The 17,494-nt window shown below is 40.1% G+C and overlaps 3 protein-coding genes and 1 long non-coding RNA gene across 4 annotated transcripts; 1 reads left to right on the forward strand and 3 right to left on the reverse strand.

Moving 5' to 3' along the window:
• The first annotated feature begins 4,777 nt into the window (after positions 1 to 4,777).
• Positions 4,778 to 11,577, forward strand: cyp1d1 (cytochrome P450, family 1, subfamily D, polypeptide 1). Its single transcript, XM_072388271.1, has 8 exons — positions 4,778 to 4,937; positions 5,410 to 5,680; positions 5,774 to 6,391; positions 7,199 to 7,322; positions 7,443 to 7,532; positions 8,886 to 9,009; positions 9,091 to 9,177; positions 9,311 to 11,577. Exons 2-8 carry the CDS (start codon positions 5,426 to 5,428, stop codon positions 9,591 to 9,593), a joined length of 1,581 nt encoding a protein of 526 aa, XP_072244372.1. The 5' UTR covers positions 4,778 to 4,937; positions 5,410 to 5,425; the 3' UTR covers positions 9,594 to 11,577.
• Positions 11,578 to 12,765: 1,188 nt separating this feature from the next.
• On the reverse strand, positions 12,766 to 14,610 carry LOC140309247 (uncharacterized). Its single transcript, XM_072387064.1, has 7 exons — positions 14,433 to 14,610; positions 14,103 to 14,340; positions 13,664 to 13,824; positions 13,465 to 13,569; positions 13,233 to 13,330; positions 13,065 to 13,143; positions 12,766 to 12,917 (listed from the first exon to the last, which is right to left on the reverse strand). The coding sequence occupies exons 1-7, from the start codon at positions 14,532 to 14,534 to the stop codon at positions 12,867 to 12,869; spliced, it is 834 nt and encodes a 277-aa protein (XP_072243165.1). The 5' UTR covers positions 14,535 to 14,610; the 3' UTR covers positions 12,766 to 12,866.
• A 129-nt stretch (positions 14,611 to 14,739) lies between these two features.
• LOC140309189 (uncharacterized) lies at positions 14,740 to 15,521 on the reverse strand. The gene is made up of 3 exons (XR_011916359.1): positions 15,387 to 15,521; positions 15,036 to 15,135; positions 14,740 to 14,925 (listed from the first exon to the last, which is right to left on the reverse strand). It is a non-coding gene; the product is annotated as an uncharacterized lncRNA (long non-coding RNA).
• Positions 15,522 to 15,730: 209 nt separating this feature from the next.
• LOC140309248 (uncharacterized) lies at positions 15,731 to 17,209 on the reverse strand. The gene is made up of 6 exons (XM_072387065.1): positions 17,111 to 17,209; positions 16,936 to 16,996; positions 16,704 to 16,846; positions 16,270 to 16,446; positions 16,001 to 16,152; positions 15,731 to 15,860 (listed from the first exon to the last, which is right to left on the reverse strand). The coding sequence occupies exons 1-6, from the start codon at positions 17,207 to 17,209 to the stop codon at positions 15,731 to 15,733; spliced, it is 762 nt and encodes a 253-aa protein (XP_072243166.1).
• Between the last annotated feature and the right edge of the window lie 285 nt (positions 17,210 to 17,494).

A 17,494-nucleotide genomic window follows, 5' to 3' on the forward strand; every position in this document is an offset into this window, starting at 1 on the left:
CAAGAGAGTGAAAATAATTTAAAAGAAAACTATGTCAAGATTATTTATAACAGCCTGTAACTTGATCATGTTTACAGCATTTAATTGGTGTACAGATTACAGGTTATTGATATATCAACTCTTGTTGATTTATTTTGAAATCTATGTATAACTTTTGTAATGCATCCTATTTTTTTTGTATGAAACCAATTAAAATATGTGTTTTCTGACAAATTTGCTATGTAAGGTAGTTCCTCTAAACAAACACTCATATAGAGAACATACTTTCTGCTAACTTTGGCACTACATGAAGAAAATGTTAAATCAAAGTTTGCATTGTCACAATAAAATGATAATTCAGTCAATATAACATGAAATAGGGAATTTTTGGGACTAAATGTTAATAAAGTGACACAACAAGGTGCTCCAAAATGCTCTGATGCCTGTGGCTGGCAGAGGTTTCAAGCAAGATGAAAACAGCCATCTATTGTGATTTCTTTTGGGGGAATTTTAATGGCTACTACCTTGACCTCTGTGTACTCTTGAAGAGCATATTCCCTTCTGAAATGAATAAAAGCACCATTGAGTATGGTGGGGAAAAAGCGCTCCAATAACTTCTGATAAACTTCACGTCTACCAGTCATGTTGCAATATCACAGATGACAGTACTGACTTATTCTTTACTGACAGTAAAGAATGAAAACATTTTTATCAGGAGAAAGACCAGGTTAAAGAACAGACCACTATGTCCCTGCTCCACTGCATACTTCACTGCAATACAGATGTCAGCAAATCAACTTGAAAATGTTGCAACTAAACTGCTTACAACATGAAAGTAAGAAAATTTAAATATCATAGTTTCTCTTTGCTACCACAGCCATTCAACACCAGTTATTATTATTTTCTTACCATGAGCGGTATAGACATTGAGTAGCACATTTAAAAATACAAGCTTGTTTTGAACAATGTTGGACTGCTGCAAATGAAAACAGAATGCAATAACAATTAACTTCATATTTGACTGAAAATAGTAAAGAAACACCTTTTTTTAATAAGCTATTTTTCAAAGAAAACCATCATAACTACATTCTTGTTACTGTGCTATTGTTACCTAATACCTAATAGTAGCCATTGTAGCCATCAGATCTACAAAATATGCTATGAGAAACACTTTGCCACAGTTCAGAGCCTCTACTGTCTAGAAGTTATAAAGGACAGTAATAAATACAAAATTGCCAGTAACCATTTGTGTTGTTTTGCGATCTAATGTTCCTGCTCAGTTTACCTTGTGTGTGTATGAGTGTGTTTTTCTCACTGCGAGAAGGAGCTGGTCTCTCTCCACTAAGTCAGCAAGTCTATTTAGTAGGCGGCCTCTTTCTGAAGCATCCATGGATCGCTATGGTGACCCAATCTGAAAGGCTGCCCAACACACCTCACTGCCATGTCCATATCTTCCTGTACAGGTTTATATTATGAACTCACTGCATCACAATAATATTTCTGAATACCTACAAGTGCAAATGACAAAGAATTCTTCGGTGATACATTCGCTGAGTCAGCTTTCTCCACTTCACACAGCAGCTCCCCAGTTGTGGGATTATACACAAGAATCTTTCTGCCGCTGCATGACTCGTGCCAATCATTATTAATAAACATCTGAAATACCAGAGGAGAATTTGTAAAGAGGAATACACACAACTAGGTCTTTCTTTCTTGTGATATCTTCCCTGTTTGTTGTCTAAAAGCAGATCAAAGACAGCACCAAACATAGTGCTCAATGTATCAAAGGTTCCCAGCAGGGTAAATTAATAACAGATTCTCTGTAATTATAACTGCTCTTATCATTTTAATGAAATACCATGTTTACATACATAGCATGTTTCCAAATTTATTTTGGACACCAACCATAAGAACTGAATTACCATATTACCATAATATGTTGTAATATTAAACAGTATTCAGTTACCAGTCATCAACAGGCTGATCTGATTCATATAAAGATCATATGATTAAATCCACTATCTCACTGTCTGTCGGAAAGCATGGTATATATTTGAATGAATAAATCAAATTAAATGAAAATTAACAATAAAGTATAAAAATAAAGCAGCTGGTCATGATAAAAAACAAGAAGTTTGTTTTTGAGGATTGTTATAATCTATTCTCGTAATTTCTGCAATTTTGTGGCAAAATAGTTATGCAGTGGGTTTTATATTATCTCTAAAAACTGGTTGCCACCAGAAAACACAAAGTGGGAATGGTTAGACCTTACATTTGGTAGACCTAAGTGTTGTTACCTGTGGGTGAGGAGCTGGATGAGGTGCCTTTGTTTTGGTTCATTCCCTCTCCGGTCACAGGCACACTGCAGCTATTCTCTGCCCCCTCTTGCCTCCAGAGAGTCTCTGAGCCTCCTTATATATCAGTCACCCAGAAAATAGAACACTGCAGCTTTGGGACTGGTTCAAAGGGAGTCATCTTTTTTCTTTTTTTCGCTAAGGAACCCCCCTGCACCACTCAGGTGGAACAAATCAGGGTGCCCTGCCAGGGAAGGCACATGCACTTCATGGAAAATATGACTAGAGGAGGCAGCTGTGGTAAGTTAAGTCTTTAAGTTTTTTTCAAACTTTTTTGGGTATTTAATGTGTCATAAACAAACTATATAAATTCTTTTTCAGCTCAATTTTCTTCAGTAGTGCTGAAATGTTGACTGTAGCATTTCTAATATTGATCTAATACTTATGTAGAATTTGAGGTACCTATACTTATGTGATATGCCATTTTCTGCTACCCTACATAAATAAAATATCTTATTGTTTGGCTGAAATTCATGGCAACTCTTCTGCATTAATGATTGCACGCATGCAAACAAAACAGTTTAATGAAGTTCAACTTCAGATTAACACCATCTTGCCAATTAGTGACACTAAACCTTTTCTTTTTATACAGACAAGTTCAGCACAGTTTTTGGATATTGCTTTACCGAAGAGAATAAACTAAAATCTATGTACAGTATCATATTATTACTTAATGAAATACTTCTTCCCCCACCGATGTGACATTTTTACAGTATGCATATGTAAATAAACCCTTCCATCAGTAAATTTCTCAGTTGTAAAAAAAATCTCCTTTCAGTTGAGCCCCAACATGTGGACCGATGACCATGTGACTTTCTTTCTTTTGTGCATAAATCAGTTCAGTACAATTGCCTATACCCAGACTCATCTACATAGCAGCAGATATAATTATGAAGATGTTTGCTGTGATAAGGGGCCTCCTGCTACTTTACTGTCCCCAAAGAACAATGTAATCACATAACTTTGTCTGGTGCACTCATTTAGATTTGGAAATACAAACATCCTTTTGAGAACCACCCTGGGACAACACAACCTTTGTTATTACCCTTGCAAAAGTGATGAAAAAAAGCAAAAAAACCAGTGTAGTTGCCATGCATGCAGCATTTTTTTCTAAAATACAAAAAGTGTGAATATTGGGATCACTAAAAATTAATTTAAAAAAATTCCCAAAAGGTTTTGAACCTGATTAGATTAAAGATGATGCAGATATTTTTGTACAACATCTATATTTATGCTACACTATTGTTTTAAATGTCATTGCACTCCAGTTTAGCCAAATATTGGACATATGGACATTGTGCACGCTTACCCGGTCAGGCTTTGATGTTTGAACATATGTTAAATAAGACATTGTCTTCCAGAGATTTCACCATTCAGACTGGCTCCACAGAATCACTGTGTGTTTGCCAGAGCTAATGAGGAGACAGACCGCCTCAGCCTGCACAGAATGTGGACTACCAGGTCAAAGGAGCTGTCGCTTGGCCTGACAGCGCCTGGTTTCCAACGCTTGAGCGAAAATGATGGTTTGATGGAGAGATAGAAAAAGAGGGATGAAAGTTGAAAGAAAGGGATATGGTTAAAGGATGCTTAAGAAGCATATACTGTGGTCATGGAAAAAAAAATGGAAACTGAGGGATGAATGCACAAAGGAGAGGGTTGGAAAAGAAGTGAGATGAAAAGGAAAATGGTGAAAATTAAGAAATACAAACTGCTGTATGTGCCCAGGTTTAAAATCAGATTTGTATGTTGATATCAGGTGACTTTGTTGTTGATTAATTATTCATTTTATATATTGTTATCAGGTGACTTTGTAGGTTACTTATGAGAATTGCAATTGCAACATGCTGCACAAATGTTGATCCAAACTTGACAGATACGACAGCCATGATAACTAAAGTTTGAACTTCATCATTACTGCTACTTATATTCAGTCAAACAAGCTGTTGAAATCATCAATTTTGGGGGATACATGCAATTAATTAACTCCAGTCGCCCGAAAGCCCATAACCCTACATAAACTGTAGAGCAAGCATCACGTCAGCCTAAACAGATGGACAGCACCCCCTTCCGACACAGTACAGAAACTACAATCAGTTTCAGAATGAGACCTAAAGTTTGCACATAAGCGTTCCCACATTTTGAACTGCTCTGGGAGTTCAACGACTATTGTGTATTGACTACAGAGTAATTTATTTTTCAATCTTAAACGAAAATGGTATTGCTCCCCCTGAATATGAATTGCATTTTTTATTGCCTTCGTAATCAACAGATACGTCGTTCGGGCCACATCTTTTGGAAGGCAGGCTGTACAGGTACGGTTACCCTGTCAAATAGGTCTACATCCGAACCGAGAATAGAGGAGGAGGGCCTCATACACCTGGTCTGCAGTTAAATAGGTCGCTGCAGTCACTGGTTTCACGGAGTCTTCTGCCGTGAGTAACAGTTTGTCATCGTGTGAGCCTCTGCAGAGGATCCAGCTGCTGCTGAGAGGGACGTCCTTGTTGTGGACATAATTACATGATCAGGAACTGAAACTTCTACCCGCTGAGTATATTGGTCTCTCCTCTCTCTGGTTTACACCAAATTTACAGAGGACACTGCATGGTGAGTGTCGTTTAATCTTTCATTTGATCAGATTTTATTAGGGCAAAGTTATTCCTCCTCTTGCAGATATGTTTGTTGAATGTTAGTTTTCCCGTGTCTTCTCAAGATTACACGCAAACTACTACGACGAATTTTAAAAATCCAATTTAAAATATGGATCATGAAGCAAATAAACAACGAATAAGAATAAAAGAAAATAAAAAAATCCATTAAATCCTTGTGCGGACTTGAACCACTTTATTAAAATCTTTCAAACGGAGCATTAGTCTTGGCTTAGGGTGCCTCCTGAGAGTGCTTCTAGTTTACCTTTTTTTTTTTAACCTGTTTTCTTTCCTCTTCCCTCCTTTGTTCATGTACAGTTCCATTTTTTGGGATTTTTTTGGATTCTGACCAGTTCAGTGCTGGCCTGATTTTCAGACACGTTTCCACTTTCACCTCCTTCTGTTAGGAGTCTCTTTGCTCTGTTTCTCAGTATTTGCTCTTGCAACATGGGACTGATCCTGTCCGGGAATCCTTGTGCCTCTCTGTCCACTGTCACTGTCGCTCTGTGTGTTTTCACCTTCGTCCTGATGGCCATCAAGCTGCAAAAGAGCTTCCAGCAGGACTCTCAGCTGGACCACACAAAATCCCCCCCACTTCCAGGCCCTACACCCTGGCCCCTTGTCGGTAATCTGCTCCAGATGGGGGACCAAATGCATCTTTCTCTCACCCGCTTGAGGCGCCAGTACGGTGATGTTTTCAAGGTATAAAAACTTTGGTTGTTTTGGTTTGTAGGAGTTTTAGATGGAAAGAGCATTAATGTGTTTGTTTATGCTGTCATTCTTTCATTTCTTCAGTTGCGTCTGGGCTCTTTAACAGTTGTGATCCTCAGTGGGCACACCACCATCAGGCAGGCGCTGGTTCGTCAAGGGGAAGCTTTTGCTGGAAGACCTGAGCTTTTTACTTTTTCTGCCGTAGCTGATGGGAACAGTATGACCTTCAGTGAAAAGTATGGACCTGCATGGGTGCTCCATAAGAAGCTGTGTAAGAACGCCCTCAGGTCTTTTGCCCAGGCTGAGCCCAGGGGATCCGGGGCCACCTGCCTCCTGGAGGAGCATGTGTGTGCTGAGGCTGCTGAGATGGTGGAGATGATTCATGATCAAGCTGTTAAAGCAGAAAAGGACCATGCCATGAAGGGTATAGATCCTGTGGTGCCCCTGGTGACCTCAGTGGCCAATGTTGTGTGTGCCCTCTGTTTTGGGAAAAGGTATGACCACAATGACGGGGAGTTTCTGACAATTGTCAACATCAACAATGAGGTCCTGAAAATCTTTGCAGCAGGGAACTTGGCTGATTTCTTCCCGGTGTTTCGCTACTTCCCGAGTCCCTCTCTGAGAGAGATGGTCAAGTACATTCGTGGAATGAACGGATTTATGGAGCAGAGGATTGAGGAACACATCAAGACCTTTGATAAGGTAAAGAGACCGGCAAACACACGTTCAGATAGTAGTTGAATTTCAATGAAAAGGAAAGGAGAGCCAATGCTGAATTACTGATGGATTGACTATTTCTGATCAACTTTGTTTGTTGAGCTCTGGATGCTTGCTGTTTGATGTGAAATAATAAGTTGAGGGTTGCATTTTGATTCTACACATGTTCTTGTGGTTTGTAGCTGCAGACACAAAGAAAATTGAAACATATTTCACCAGTTAAATTTCATATGCCTTCCTTTAAAAATACAACAACCAACAATTCATTAATTGAATAATCTTTGATATGATTAATATTGCATTTATCTAATTTCATCTGTGAAGTGACTGCAAAATATAAACAGAATATTTTCAGGACAATGGAAAATATACTTTTTGCAGATGGCGTGTCAGTAAATGTTGTTGTATTTAGCTCTGCACTCTGATTTGCTTCCCAGTATTTATTCTGGCATTGCACTCCAACCGTAGTAGCTGTGATTGTGGCTGTCGCCAAAAAAAAACCTAACATGTACCGTGGGAGAGACCTTTGTTCTTGTGCAGATTGGCTAAAATGCTTGCACGCACTCTAATTAGGAATTAGCAACCTAGTGGAAGACACGCGTCGTACTATAACTGATTACTGTTAGTTACCTGATTAATGCTTTTAAAGTTCAAACCTAATTTTCTACATTATCAGAGTCACTCCACGATTACTAACGATTGAGCATGAATTTTGAACACTGATAACAACCAGGCGTGACAGCAACACTGTGAATGTTACATTTCCTGTCATGTTGCATGTGTGTTTTACAGAACTGTATCCGGGACATTACAGATGCCCTAATTGCCCTTTGTGAAAACAGAGAAGAAAATATTGAAACATCTCTCCTCTCGAGCTCTCAGATCATTCACACTGTCATAGACATCTTTGGTGCAGGTTAGACATGAATCAAATTATTACCTGTGCCGTTAATGACTTTAATGATGGTAATAGATCATACTGCTGAGATGGATGCAGGCTTTTCACTGCAGTTGTGTCATTTCTGCTCTTTTAAAGGGTTTGACACCATCATTGCTGGTTTGCAGTGGAGCCTGCTGTACCTTATCAAGTTTCCTGACACCCAGGACAGAATACATCAGGAGATAGGTATTGTTTTGTGCATCAATGTGAACACAATGTATACTGCACAACATACTCTATTCTCCTTTCCCTGTTTCATACTGAAATAAATCTTCGGAAGAAATATTACCAGAGCGAGCTCTAACTGCTTACAGAGCAGTACTGCATCCTATGAAAAGAAAAAAGAGACATGCAATGCTAAACCCCAAGAGCCTGTCTACTAGCCACTCTCAAAAGAAAGATTAATCCACAAATAGCAAGTTGCTCATCGGTGATTCCATGTAGCACAACACTAGTGAGACTGAGTTTGTGTCTGCTGGATTATTATAGATAGAGTCTTGCTTCACATACAGCTCATCCTACTGTTAGAGATATGAAAGACATTCTTTGGTCAATACCAAATGTTGCTGTTGGTTATAACATGCACCAATAGCAGTCTGAAACACTGACCGAGTAGGTGGAAAAATGTCATTCTCCAACAAATATGTCCCGGACTTACAGAGGCAGCCAGGTGTCTGGGATGTCTGTGGTTTTAAGTAATTTAGGCAGAATAAACATGATAAAAGCCCAACAATGGCTAACCTTAGGGCCCTTCTTCGACAGACAGGATCTGACAGCCACCAGAGACACTCACAAAAAGATCAGTCCAATTTGCTGACATCAGTGGTACTTTTGAAGCTCGTTGGGTGAACTGTTGCTGTCTGTTCTAAAGCACGTTGCATTTTCACAGTGACGGGGGGAGAGCGAGAGGGATGCTAAGAGGTGACAGTATTAATCAGAATGGAGAGGGGTTAGAGAGTTCTACAGAGACACAAAGGCAGTAACACGCAAGGCACTGAAGGCACAGTTCCACATTCTTCACTTACTCATCATCGCGTACTGGGAAAAAAAAGGTGATTGATAAACAAATTAGCTGAGAGGCTGTCTGTTTGTTCAAACTCAAACTGCTTTACGATGAGCTACTACTTTACTGGGCACATTATTAGTGAGGCCGGACATATAAAATTAACATATTTTGTGCATGATCTTACAGCATTTATTTTCTTTAAAAACATAATCCAATAATTTAGAGATAATTTAAATGCTATATTCCATTCAGAATAACATAAAAATAACAGGTCAAATGTTGAATCTAAGAATGTATTTTTTTTAAGAATATTTCCTCATTTTTAATTTGATGCCAGCAATATGTTTTTAAAAAGTTGTAAGAGAAGTCATTTCTTAATCTACAGTTTAGACTGTACCCCAACTCTTTTAGAAACAAGGTTGTAAATTGTTGCAAACTCAACAGAAACACAAACTTTAGCTTCTGATTTTTTTTTCTCTTTTCGTAAGTTTCTCGTTGGATTTAGCGTGTTCTCTTTTTTCTTTTTGTTTTAGATGACCACATTGGCTCAGCAAGACTGCCCAGATTTTCTGATAAGTCTAAGATGCCTTTCACTGAAGCGTTCATAAATGAAGTGTTCCGTCATGCTTCTTATGTCCCTTTCACCATACCTCACTGGTAAGAAGTTTTGTTTGCTTCATGTCAATGTTTAGTGTGTAAAATATTGACAAGGCTTTCTATTAATTTTCTCCTCTTCAGCACCACAAGAAACACAACCCTGAATGGATATTTCATTCCCAAAGATATGTGTGTCTTCATTAACCAGTATCAAGTCAATCATGATATGTGAGTAACGACAAGGAAAGACACTGTACTATTTTTTTATTTGACTTGCTACTGTAAGTGAGAAATTTTCACACTTTTCTTCTTTTCAAAAGAGCGTGTCTTATTGATCTACGCATTTTTCTCTCTAATCCAGTGATCTTTGGGGTGATCCGGACAAATTTCGCCCTGACCGCTTCCTGGGTCCGTCTGGACAACTTAACAAGGAACTGATAGAGAAGGTACTCATCTTCGGCATGGGAAGGAGGCGCTGTCTTGGTGATGGATTTGCACGTCTGGAGATGTTTGTCTTTCTCACCACTCTGCTTCATGGGTTGCGGCTTGAAAATGTTCCGGGACAGGAGCTGGATCTGAGCACAGATTTTGGGCTGACTATGAAACCACGTCCATACAGGATTACAGTCTCATCAAGATTTTAGACCATATGAAAACCAAGCACACAGAGATGTTGCATCACTTATTACTGTTCACAATCTGGGGTTGAAGTTTTGACAAATGTGGTCAAAAACACAAATGAACAATAGCAGGGTAATATTTGGATACGGTGAAAAAGAGAATGGGTCATTGTATCAAACACAGTATTTGTTGAAATGATCTGGAACATTCAGAGGGCTTCTGTGCATGTACATGCATACAAGGGTTTCAGTCACCAAGTCCCACAAGATTAGAAATAAATATAGCTTGAAAATAGACCCTATTTAAAAGCCTTTATCTCAAGTTATTACTTATAATTACACACTGAGGGAATCTGAATCAAAATGTATCCACACTTGTCATCTGCCTTAACTTTTCTCCTTTTCATGTTCTTTAATCTATAAGACACCTTTTATATTCTTACTTCCAACATGTCCGCTCCCTTGCACTAAAGGAGAAAGTATCACTGAGTATATAATCACTGTAGATAACACTGATATTTTTGTAATGACTTTGAAAATAAAAGTAGAGCAAGTAAAGAAAAGTGAAATCATTTGAACATTTCCATATCATCCATCCATCCATTTTCAATACCTGCTTTATCTAACTCAGTGTAGTGCAGTGGGGGGATGGAGCCTATCCCAGCTGTCAGTGGCTGAGAGGCAGCGTACACCTTGGACAGGTCGCCAGGCCATCACAGGGCCACATAGAGGCGAACAACCAGGGTCAATTTAGTTTTTGGGTTTTGGGAGGAGTACCCAGAGAGAACATGCAGGGATTCAAACCAGGAACCTCGCGTACATCACTGAACTCTGTCAGTGAACATTGGAATCGCTGTTTGTGATCATTTATGTTTATATTGTTTATGTTTATGAATTTAGCAGACGTTTTTTTATCCAAAGCCACTTACAAATGAAGATATAACATTACAGCTAACATCAAAGCTAACAAGAAGCTACATAGAAGGAACCCACTAGTCCGACTCTGTCAGAGGTGACAGAGTAGAGATAGAGTGCAGGCATCGAGGAAAGTACAGAAAGATAAAGTGCAGTAGAGGGTGTAAGGAAGTACAAGGTAAGTGCTAGGATAGGAGATGCTCTCTGAAGAGCTGGGTTTTCAAGAGTTTCTTGAAGATACACAGAGACGCCCCTGTTCTGGTAGCACTCGGTAGGTCATTCCACCATCGTGGAACGACACATGAAAAGAGTTTGGATTGTCTTAAGTGTGGTGTAGGCACTGCTAGACGACAATCCTGCGACGAACGGAGGGACCGAGTTGTGACATAAAGCCTTTGTGAGAGCATTCAAGTAGATGGGAGCCATTCCATTAAGCACTTTGTAGGCTAACATCAGTGACTTGAATTTGATGCGGGCAGCTAAGGGTAGCCAGTGGAGTTCAATGAACAGAGGGGTGACGTGTGTTCTGGACCATCTGCAGCGGTTTCACTGCACAGGCTGGGAGAGCAGTTAGAACAGCATTGCAGTAGTCAAGGTGGGAGAAGACATGATTTTTAAAGGTTCGTTGGTCATCAATCATGACACCCAAGTTTCTAGCTACTTTTGATGGAGCAAGAGATAGGGATTCAGTTTGGATGCAGATGCTGTGGTGTATGGTTGGTTTGGCTGGGAAGACGAGCAGTTCAGTTTTTGAGAGGTTTGGAGGTGATGGGCTTTCATCCATTTCGATATGTCAGAGAGACAGTCTGAGATTCATGCTTAGGCCGTGTGGTCGTCAGGTGCGAATCTCAGACTGATGTAGACTGATATTAAAGATGTAGTCTACATTGATGTGGTTGAAGAGGTTTTAAAGAGTTTGTCTGGTATGGAGACTTACTAGTTCACTATGGAATTACAAAAAAAGTAATGCAGTACATAAACAATTAGTTATACCAAATGTTATAAGTACTATAAGCACATCCACCTGCCATATCAATCATAGAAGGATGCAGGCAGTACTACATGTTCCTGGCATTGCTTTACCACAACATTTACCTTTTTTTTTTCATTAGAAATGTGCTAATTGTAAAGCCATTTAACATTAGACTACAAGGTAACATATTTCTAGACATAAACGGTAAGCAAAACAAATGAGGATTAAAGAATAACTTTACCTCCTCTCTCATCAAATTGGTAGCGATTGCAGCTATGCAGGCAGGCTCAATGATTGATTTGCTCGGTCAATCTGTTGTTTGGTAATATCTGTTTCAAAGTAGTTTTTTTTTATATCAATCTTAATGTAAAAATGCTGTATTGTTGTACACTGACTTCAAAGGTCTGACAGATGTTGTCATATGCAGTAGAAGTGTTATATTAAAAGAATTATTCCCAGTGGCAATCTTAAAGTGCTTTAATTAACAAAACTCACAAAGAAAATGAGTTCAACCCTGTTCCCCTTGTATGTACTCCCGGTAGCTAACTCTGGCTTTGTCCCTCACTTTGTTCTAGTCCACTGACTCACAGTATGATGTAAACTGTAGCCTCTACAAAGAATAACAAATCCCGGACAGCATGTGCTGAGTGGCCTCTGATTTAAAGCAGCCAATAAAACATTGCACGCAAAGTTAGTAATCATGGCTCTAGTGTGGCGTAACAAACAGGACCGCTCGTTGGGCCCACAGTATAGATTAGGAAAGTGTGACAATTAAGACTGGGCCCAGTTGCAGGCAAAAGATCCCTAATCAGTGCTAATATGTCACACTGGTTCAAACTGTGGAGGTTTCAACAGCTTTAGACTGACCATAGAGTGAGGCAATAATGGGCCAACAAATCCCAGAATCTATCTCTCCATGACTTAATAGATAAAGTATTATCTTTTACACATAGATATGTAAATTAAACAGTTATTTTTTCATCAAAGTTTCCTGCCTTTGCCAAACACTATCATCTAACCTGTATCTTAGAGAACTTCTTTTTCCACCTGTCAGATCTGACCGACTTAGAAAAAGTACATCTGTTTTGGACACAATTTCTAGGCATAATTGGGCCACAGAAGTGCTGTCTTTCACTGAGTACAAAAGAAATGCAAACTCAGTAACCGACTGACTTCCTATTTGGCAGTTCAGTTACACGTGGGGCCCTGCGTTGGTGGAGCCTCATTCTGCAGACTCATGCAAGCAGGACCCATTAAGAAACAGCACGCAACGCTCTGAAAGCAACTGTCAGTGGCCGTATTGTGATGTCACCCCTCCATCCATGTGATTACGAGAAATATTTAAACAACTTCACATACATGGTAGTTAAACATAGAGGGCTCATGCTTAGCGTGCAGAACAGAACAGTTCAAATCTCCCCCTCTTCCACTGTCTGTCCAGACTTCAGCTTCATGATCACCTATCAGAAAAAAAGAAAAACAACAATGGAGTTATTGTGATAACATCAGTGTTGTATGGCAGATCAAATGATTTTTCGTTTTATTCTGAGAGAGTTCATTTGCATATTTTGGCAGGTCTGACTGTAATAGATCGCAGTGGCACGCACCTCTTTCAGCTGTGCAATCTCTTTGCTTTCCACGTTTCTCTGAGCGTTGTTGGTTATGGCCTTCACTCTTGTTGCATAACTGTAAGGTTCAGCAGGTTCGGGTGTCTTTTAACAGTTTTTTTCCAACACCACATGAAAAAGCAGAATGTTTCTGTCTTAGTTTCTTACATGAGAGAAGTGAGAGTCTCATCAAGATTGAATTCTGAAGGTGAGATGTTGACGATCATGAGGGTCTTGGCATTTCCACCCAAGGAGTCCTGCATCACCTGAGAGAGATGGGGAGAAGAGCGCAGTTTACAGGTGTTACGTTTCGGGACTGCAGTGCTGTACTTTTATCGTCTTACTGTCTAAAAAGTGGATAATATTGTATTGTCAGTGGTGACTGCTTTCTAATTGCTACCTGTGTGAGCTTGCTGTTCCTGTACGGCACATGCGGCAGCTCTGCAGACAAGGCTGAAATCACATCCCCTAAGGCACTCAGAGATTTGTTAATGGAATTAGCCTCCTACAAAGGACAGGAGGCAATGATAGATATCTGATACTGTCAGGTATCCGACAATCTCTAGATAGCTCAATCAGTGCATAACATATGAGAAAACCTTAAGCTGGTGGTCCTTGGCACCGGTCTTTGCTGCCCTCTCACTGCCTGCCAGATCCACAAGGCTCAGCTTTCCAGTGCTTACACTCCCATTAGTTAGATTCCTGATCTCTACCATGATGCCAACAATGAGATGGGAGCGGGAACTCTCGACATTCATCTCTTGAGAAACACACATGACCACAATACTTGTTACTGAATTATGGAACTGCTTACACTGTAACTTACTGAGCTTTGTCTCAAATAGACCTCATACACAAACAAATGTGATCAAGAGAATCCTTATTGTTGAATCATCCGATTCTATGAAGCAGTGTTGCTATTCTTATTTTCTTATGTGCATAGCTGCCTCACACTCATTGAAACTAACGGGATTAATCCAAACCATTTCGCAAGATCCTGTTTTAACTGGGTGATATTGTACGATATAGAGAACTCACTGGTGGCAGAGATGTGTCGGTTGGCGCAGGCCTGCTGAAACAGAGCGTAGAGCTCCTGAGCACTGGAAGCTTCTTTTGTCTCTGCTCCTTGGGCGAACACAACCCCCTTTCTGTTTCTTTTGATCTCCACCCGCCTTGCCTGGCTGTTGGGTTGAGTCTGTGCATGGGCCTCACCAGCCTGGCTCACAAAGAGGTCCTGCAGCCTGTCGTTGTACAGCTCCAACATATAGGCTGAAACCTGAGGTAGGGAGGGAGAATAGAGGAAAGCAGTCTTATCATGTTCTCATCACAAACAGGGTTTATTTATCGTGGTGAGGTACTGTCTGCTACCTTGAAGTCGAACTTAGAGCTGTTCTCCTGCATGATATCGAATATGGCATTAAAAGATCTGGGCATGATGCCAGGCTTTTTCTGATCCTTATCTCCCACCATGGTAAAGGTTTTCCCTGAGCCCGTCTGGCCATATGCAAAGATGCAGACATTGTATCCATCGATAACTGACTGGATCAGCCTGTGAGAGAGATATTCTCTGAGCTGCTGACCTTACTGACTTTATAGTGGATTGAAAGGTACTCGATTTGGGGCCTTTTATGCCTGTGTTATTGCATGTTTGTGAATAATCAGCCTCACCTGTTGGTGTCTTGAAACAGATCTTCCTGAGAGACTTCAGCACTGAACACCTTGTCAAACTGAAATTCTCTCAGTCCACGCGGAGTTTCCACTGTGACTGAATAATCATCCAATTTATCCACAACAATGGCCCCACCCTGCGCAGCTTCGCTTCGGTTCACTGGACGAATTCGGCAAAACACTCTAATTTTTCCTTTAAGGATAAAGAACACACAGGTGTGAAATATTCAAAACCTGATAACAGTCCAGCCTATTCTGAAAACACACAAACAAACTACATGTATTAGAGAAACATTCGTATACCTTTCATGTCTTCCACCATATTGTAATATTTCTTCCTCATTGTCCTCTCTGAAGTGTAGCTCTCAATTATTTTCTTTTTCTCTTCTTTTTCTTGTTTCAGCTTGAGATAAAAGCACAATAACACGCAGCTGTGAAAGTGGAGACTGAGCTCAGTGAAAACATTTATATATGGCCTTGCTGCGCTACACTCAGAGGACAAAAAAACAGAGGTATGGAAGTATTAAAGCTCATCGTCCAGACATTAGAGCTTTATGCTCTTCCTCTCTTGCGCCTGTAATTGGGTTTAAGTCTGAACAGTTTTGATAGGTCACATCATACCAGAGACTTTGAGCTATATTATAAAAGACAAACCTGATCCTGCAGCAAGAGAAGCTGCTGGCCGACACTCTTTACTCCGTCTGTGCTTTGGACAGTACCTTGTCCTAGGATGTCCTGCAGCTCTGTGATTTCACATTCTAAGCAGATATGAAATGTTAACCCTGGGCATGAGTGAAACATCATCACCCAGGGAGCTTAATAAAGTGAAGTTACAAGAACACGCTGTTTTTTGTAAAGTTGATGTATGAAAGACTAACTATGGTTAGTATATCATGATCATAAGATTAACATTTAACAGTTACGTAAGGCACCAGATATATATTATATTACTGTCATGTATTTACCACCATTGGTTGCAGCCAACATAACCAGGTGACTTAAACTGTGTATTTACCGTTTATTGCAGGGTTGTCCCCAGATTTGATGCAGTCTAAAGCAATTTGACAGACCTCATACTCCCTCACTGTTTCCTGCAGTACTGACAGACTTGAGTCATATTTATCTGATCTGTAAAGTAGAAAAAAAATCAGCTTTCACACACTGTAAAAAAAAAAATGCTAGCAGCTCAGTTTAACATGTAATTTTGATATAAATAATTACTGCAGCCACTTAGACTACTTTTTCAAACTGTTTTCAAGATCTCTAACCCTTCCTGGTCAGTTGCCTTGTCTCCGTCTTCTCTCGCATTCCGCAGGCGGCTCAGTTTGTCTCTGGCTTCAGTGAGAGCAATCCGATTGTCTTCAATCATTTGATCTAGAAGAACTCTGGTCTCAGCCACAGCACCACAGATTGCATGGGCCTGGAGAAATTAAAAAGAAAATGCTATCAATACAACAGCATTAGATGAGGGTGTACAGCAGAGGATGTCATATTTGAAATAATTTAAAAGGCAGTTATTTTACATGTTCACTGACACCTTTTGTATGACAGTGGGGAGCAGAACGCTACAGGGTGGCCGAGGGACAGGAGGGACAGGGCTCCTTTCTGCTTCCAGTAGGTCAGTGATCTCCCTCTCCCTCTGGTACAGGCTCTCCTTCAGCTCCTCCAGGCGGGCACTAGCCCCCTCTAGCGGGTGACCAGCATCACTGCAGGCCTGAGCACACATCCAAGTTACAAAAAAAAGTGGTGGCAGTTCAGTCATGTAGATGGTGGTTTTTTTATGATTGGAAATATCCACATCTAGTAGTTGTACTCTTTTCTCAGGGAACTTTTGATATAGTGCCATGAGAACTTTAGTTTGTCCGTTTCATTTAATTATAATGTAATATTTTCAACATATCAACCTGCAAAAGGTTGGGTTCTTTTGTTTTGTTGGTTACTTTGGTGTCACTGCAAATAGTTTCAACCCACCACAGTTTTTTGTTGAGCTGTGAGGCCTTTGTTCTCAGAGTTTTCGTTTTCCTCTGCAGCTTCCTGCTGCTCATGTGGTGATATCATCAGTATTTCTTGAACTTTGCCAATTTCTTGTCTGGCCATCTGAAGCTCTTGCAGTGCTGTTCAGTGTAACACGGGACTTGTGTTATGCACAAAGCTCAGAGATTCTGAAGCCTTTTCACCTATTAACAAATGCTGCTAGACTCACTGGAGGTCTGGTGGGAGTGCATGACGTCCAGCCTGTTAGAGAATAGTTCGAGCATTTTGCTCTGATCGGAAAAAAATGAAACAGAAATTAGAATGAAAAAAAGTTCTACTCAAATATGGCCACAAGAGTGTGCTCTGGTACAGAGATCATTAAGTCTGTCTCACTGCTTTCCAACCTTTTCTCTGTTCCACTGCAGGGCCTCTTCTTTACTTCTTCTCTTCTCAGCTTTCTGCTCCTCCAGCAGCTGCTCAATTTGTGCTGTCAAACTCTGCATCAGATATACACAGTTACACTAAATGTATCGACCACATGGAGCAGAATCTGTGTATAAATGTGATAGATAAGTCCACCATAAGAACGTTTAAAGGGAAAATTGGACAAAAATATGTTTGAAAGAAAGAGATTTGGTGACTAATTAGTGACTGACCGCCACTTTCTCCTCCCAGCCCGCCTTCTTCTTCTCCACCTTCTCTTGGTAGATGTCTAGGATTCTCCGCAGAGTGTTTAACTTGTTCTGATAATGAGATCTGACCTTCTGCACAACCCACTCCTGATAACC

The sequence above is a fragment of the Leuresthes tenuis genome, unplaced genomic scaffold (assembly GCF_036924035.1).
Source record: "Leuresthes tenuis unplaced genomic scaffold, fLeuTen1.0.hap1 SCAF_6, whole genome shotgun sequence".
NCBI lineage: Eukaryota > Metazoa > Chordata > Actinopteri > Atheriniformes > Atherinopsidae > Leuresthes > Leuresthes tenuis.

Coding starts and splice junctions, on each gene's coding strand:
- LOC140309247 (XM_072387064.1), bottom strand. CDS start 14,534: ATGGTGGGAGATAAGGATCAGAAAAAGCCTGGCATCATGCCCAGATCT. Junction 13,825..14,102: donor CCGACACATCTCTGCCACCA/GTGAGTTCTCTA, acceptor GTGTTTCTCAAG/AGATGAATGTCGAGAGTTCC. Junction 13,570..13,663: donor CCAAGGACCACCAGCTTAAG/GTTTTCTCATAT, acceptor TGTCCTTTGTAG/GAGGCTAATTCCATTAACAA.
- LOC140309248 (XM_072387065.1), bottom strand. CDS start 17,209: ATGCAGAGTTTGACAGCACAAATTGAGCAGCTGCTGGAGGAGCAGAAA. Junction 16,447..16,703: donor CAGCTCAACAAAAAACTGTG/GTGGGTTGAAAC, acceptor ATGTGTGCTCAG/GCCTGCAGTGATGCTGGTCA. Junction 15,861..16,000: donor AAGGCAACTGACCAGGAAGG/GTTAGAGATCTT, acceptor TCTACTTTACAG/ATCAGATAAATATGACTCAA.
- cyp1d1 (XM_072388271.1), top strand. CDS start 5,426: ATGGGACTGATCCTGTCCGGGAATCCTTGTGCCTCTCTGTCCACTGTC. Junction 7,533..8,885: donor CAGAATACATCAGGAGATAG/GTATTGTTTTGT, acceptor TTTTTGTTTTAG/ATGACCACATTGGCTCAGCA. Junction 9,178..9,310: donor TATCAAGTCAATCATGATAT/GTGAGTAACGAC, acceptor TCTCTAATCCAG/TGATCTTTGGGGTGATCCGG.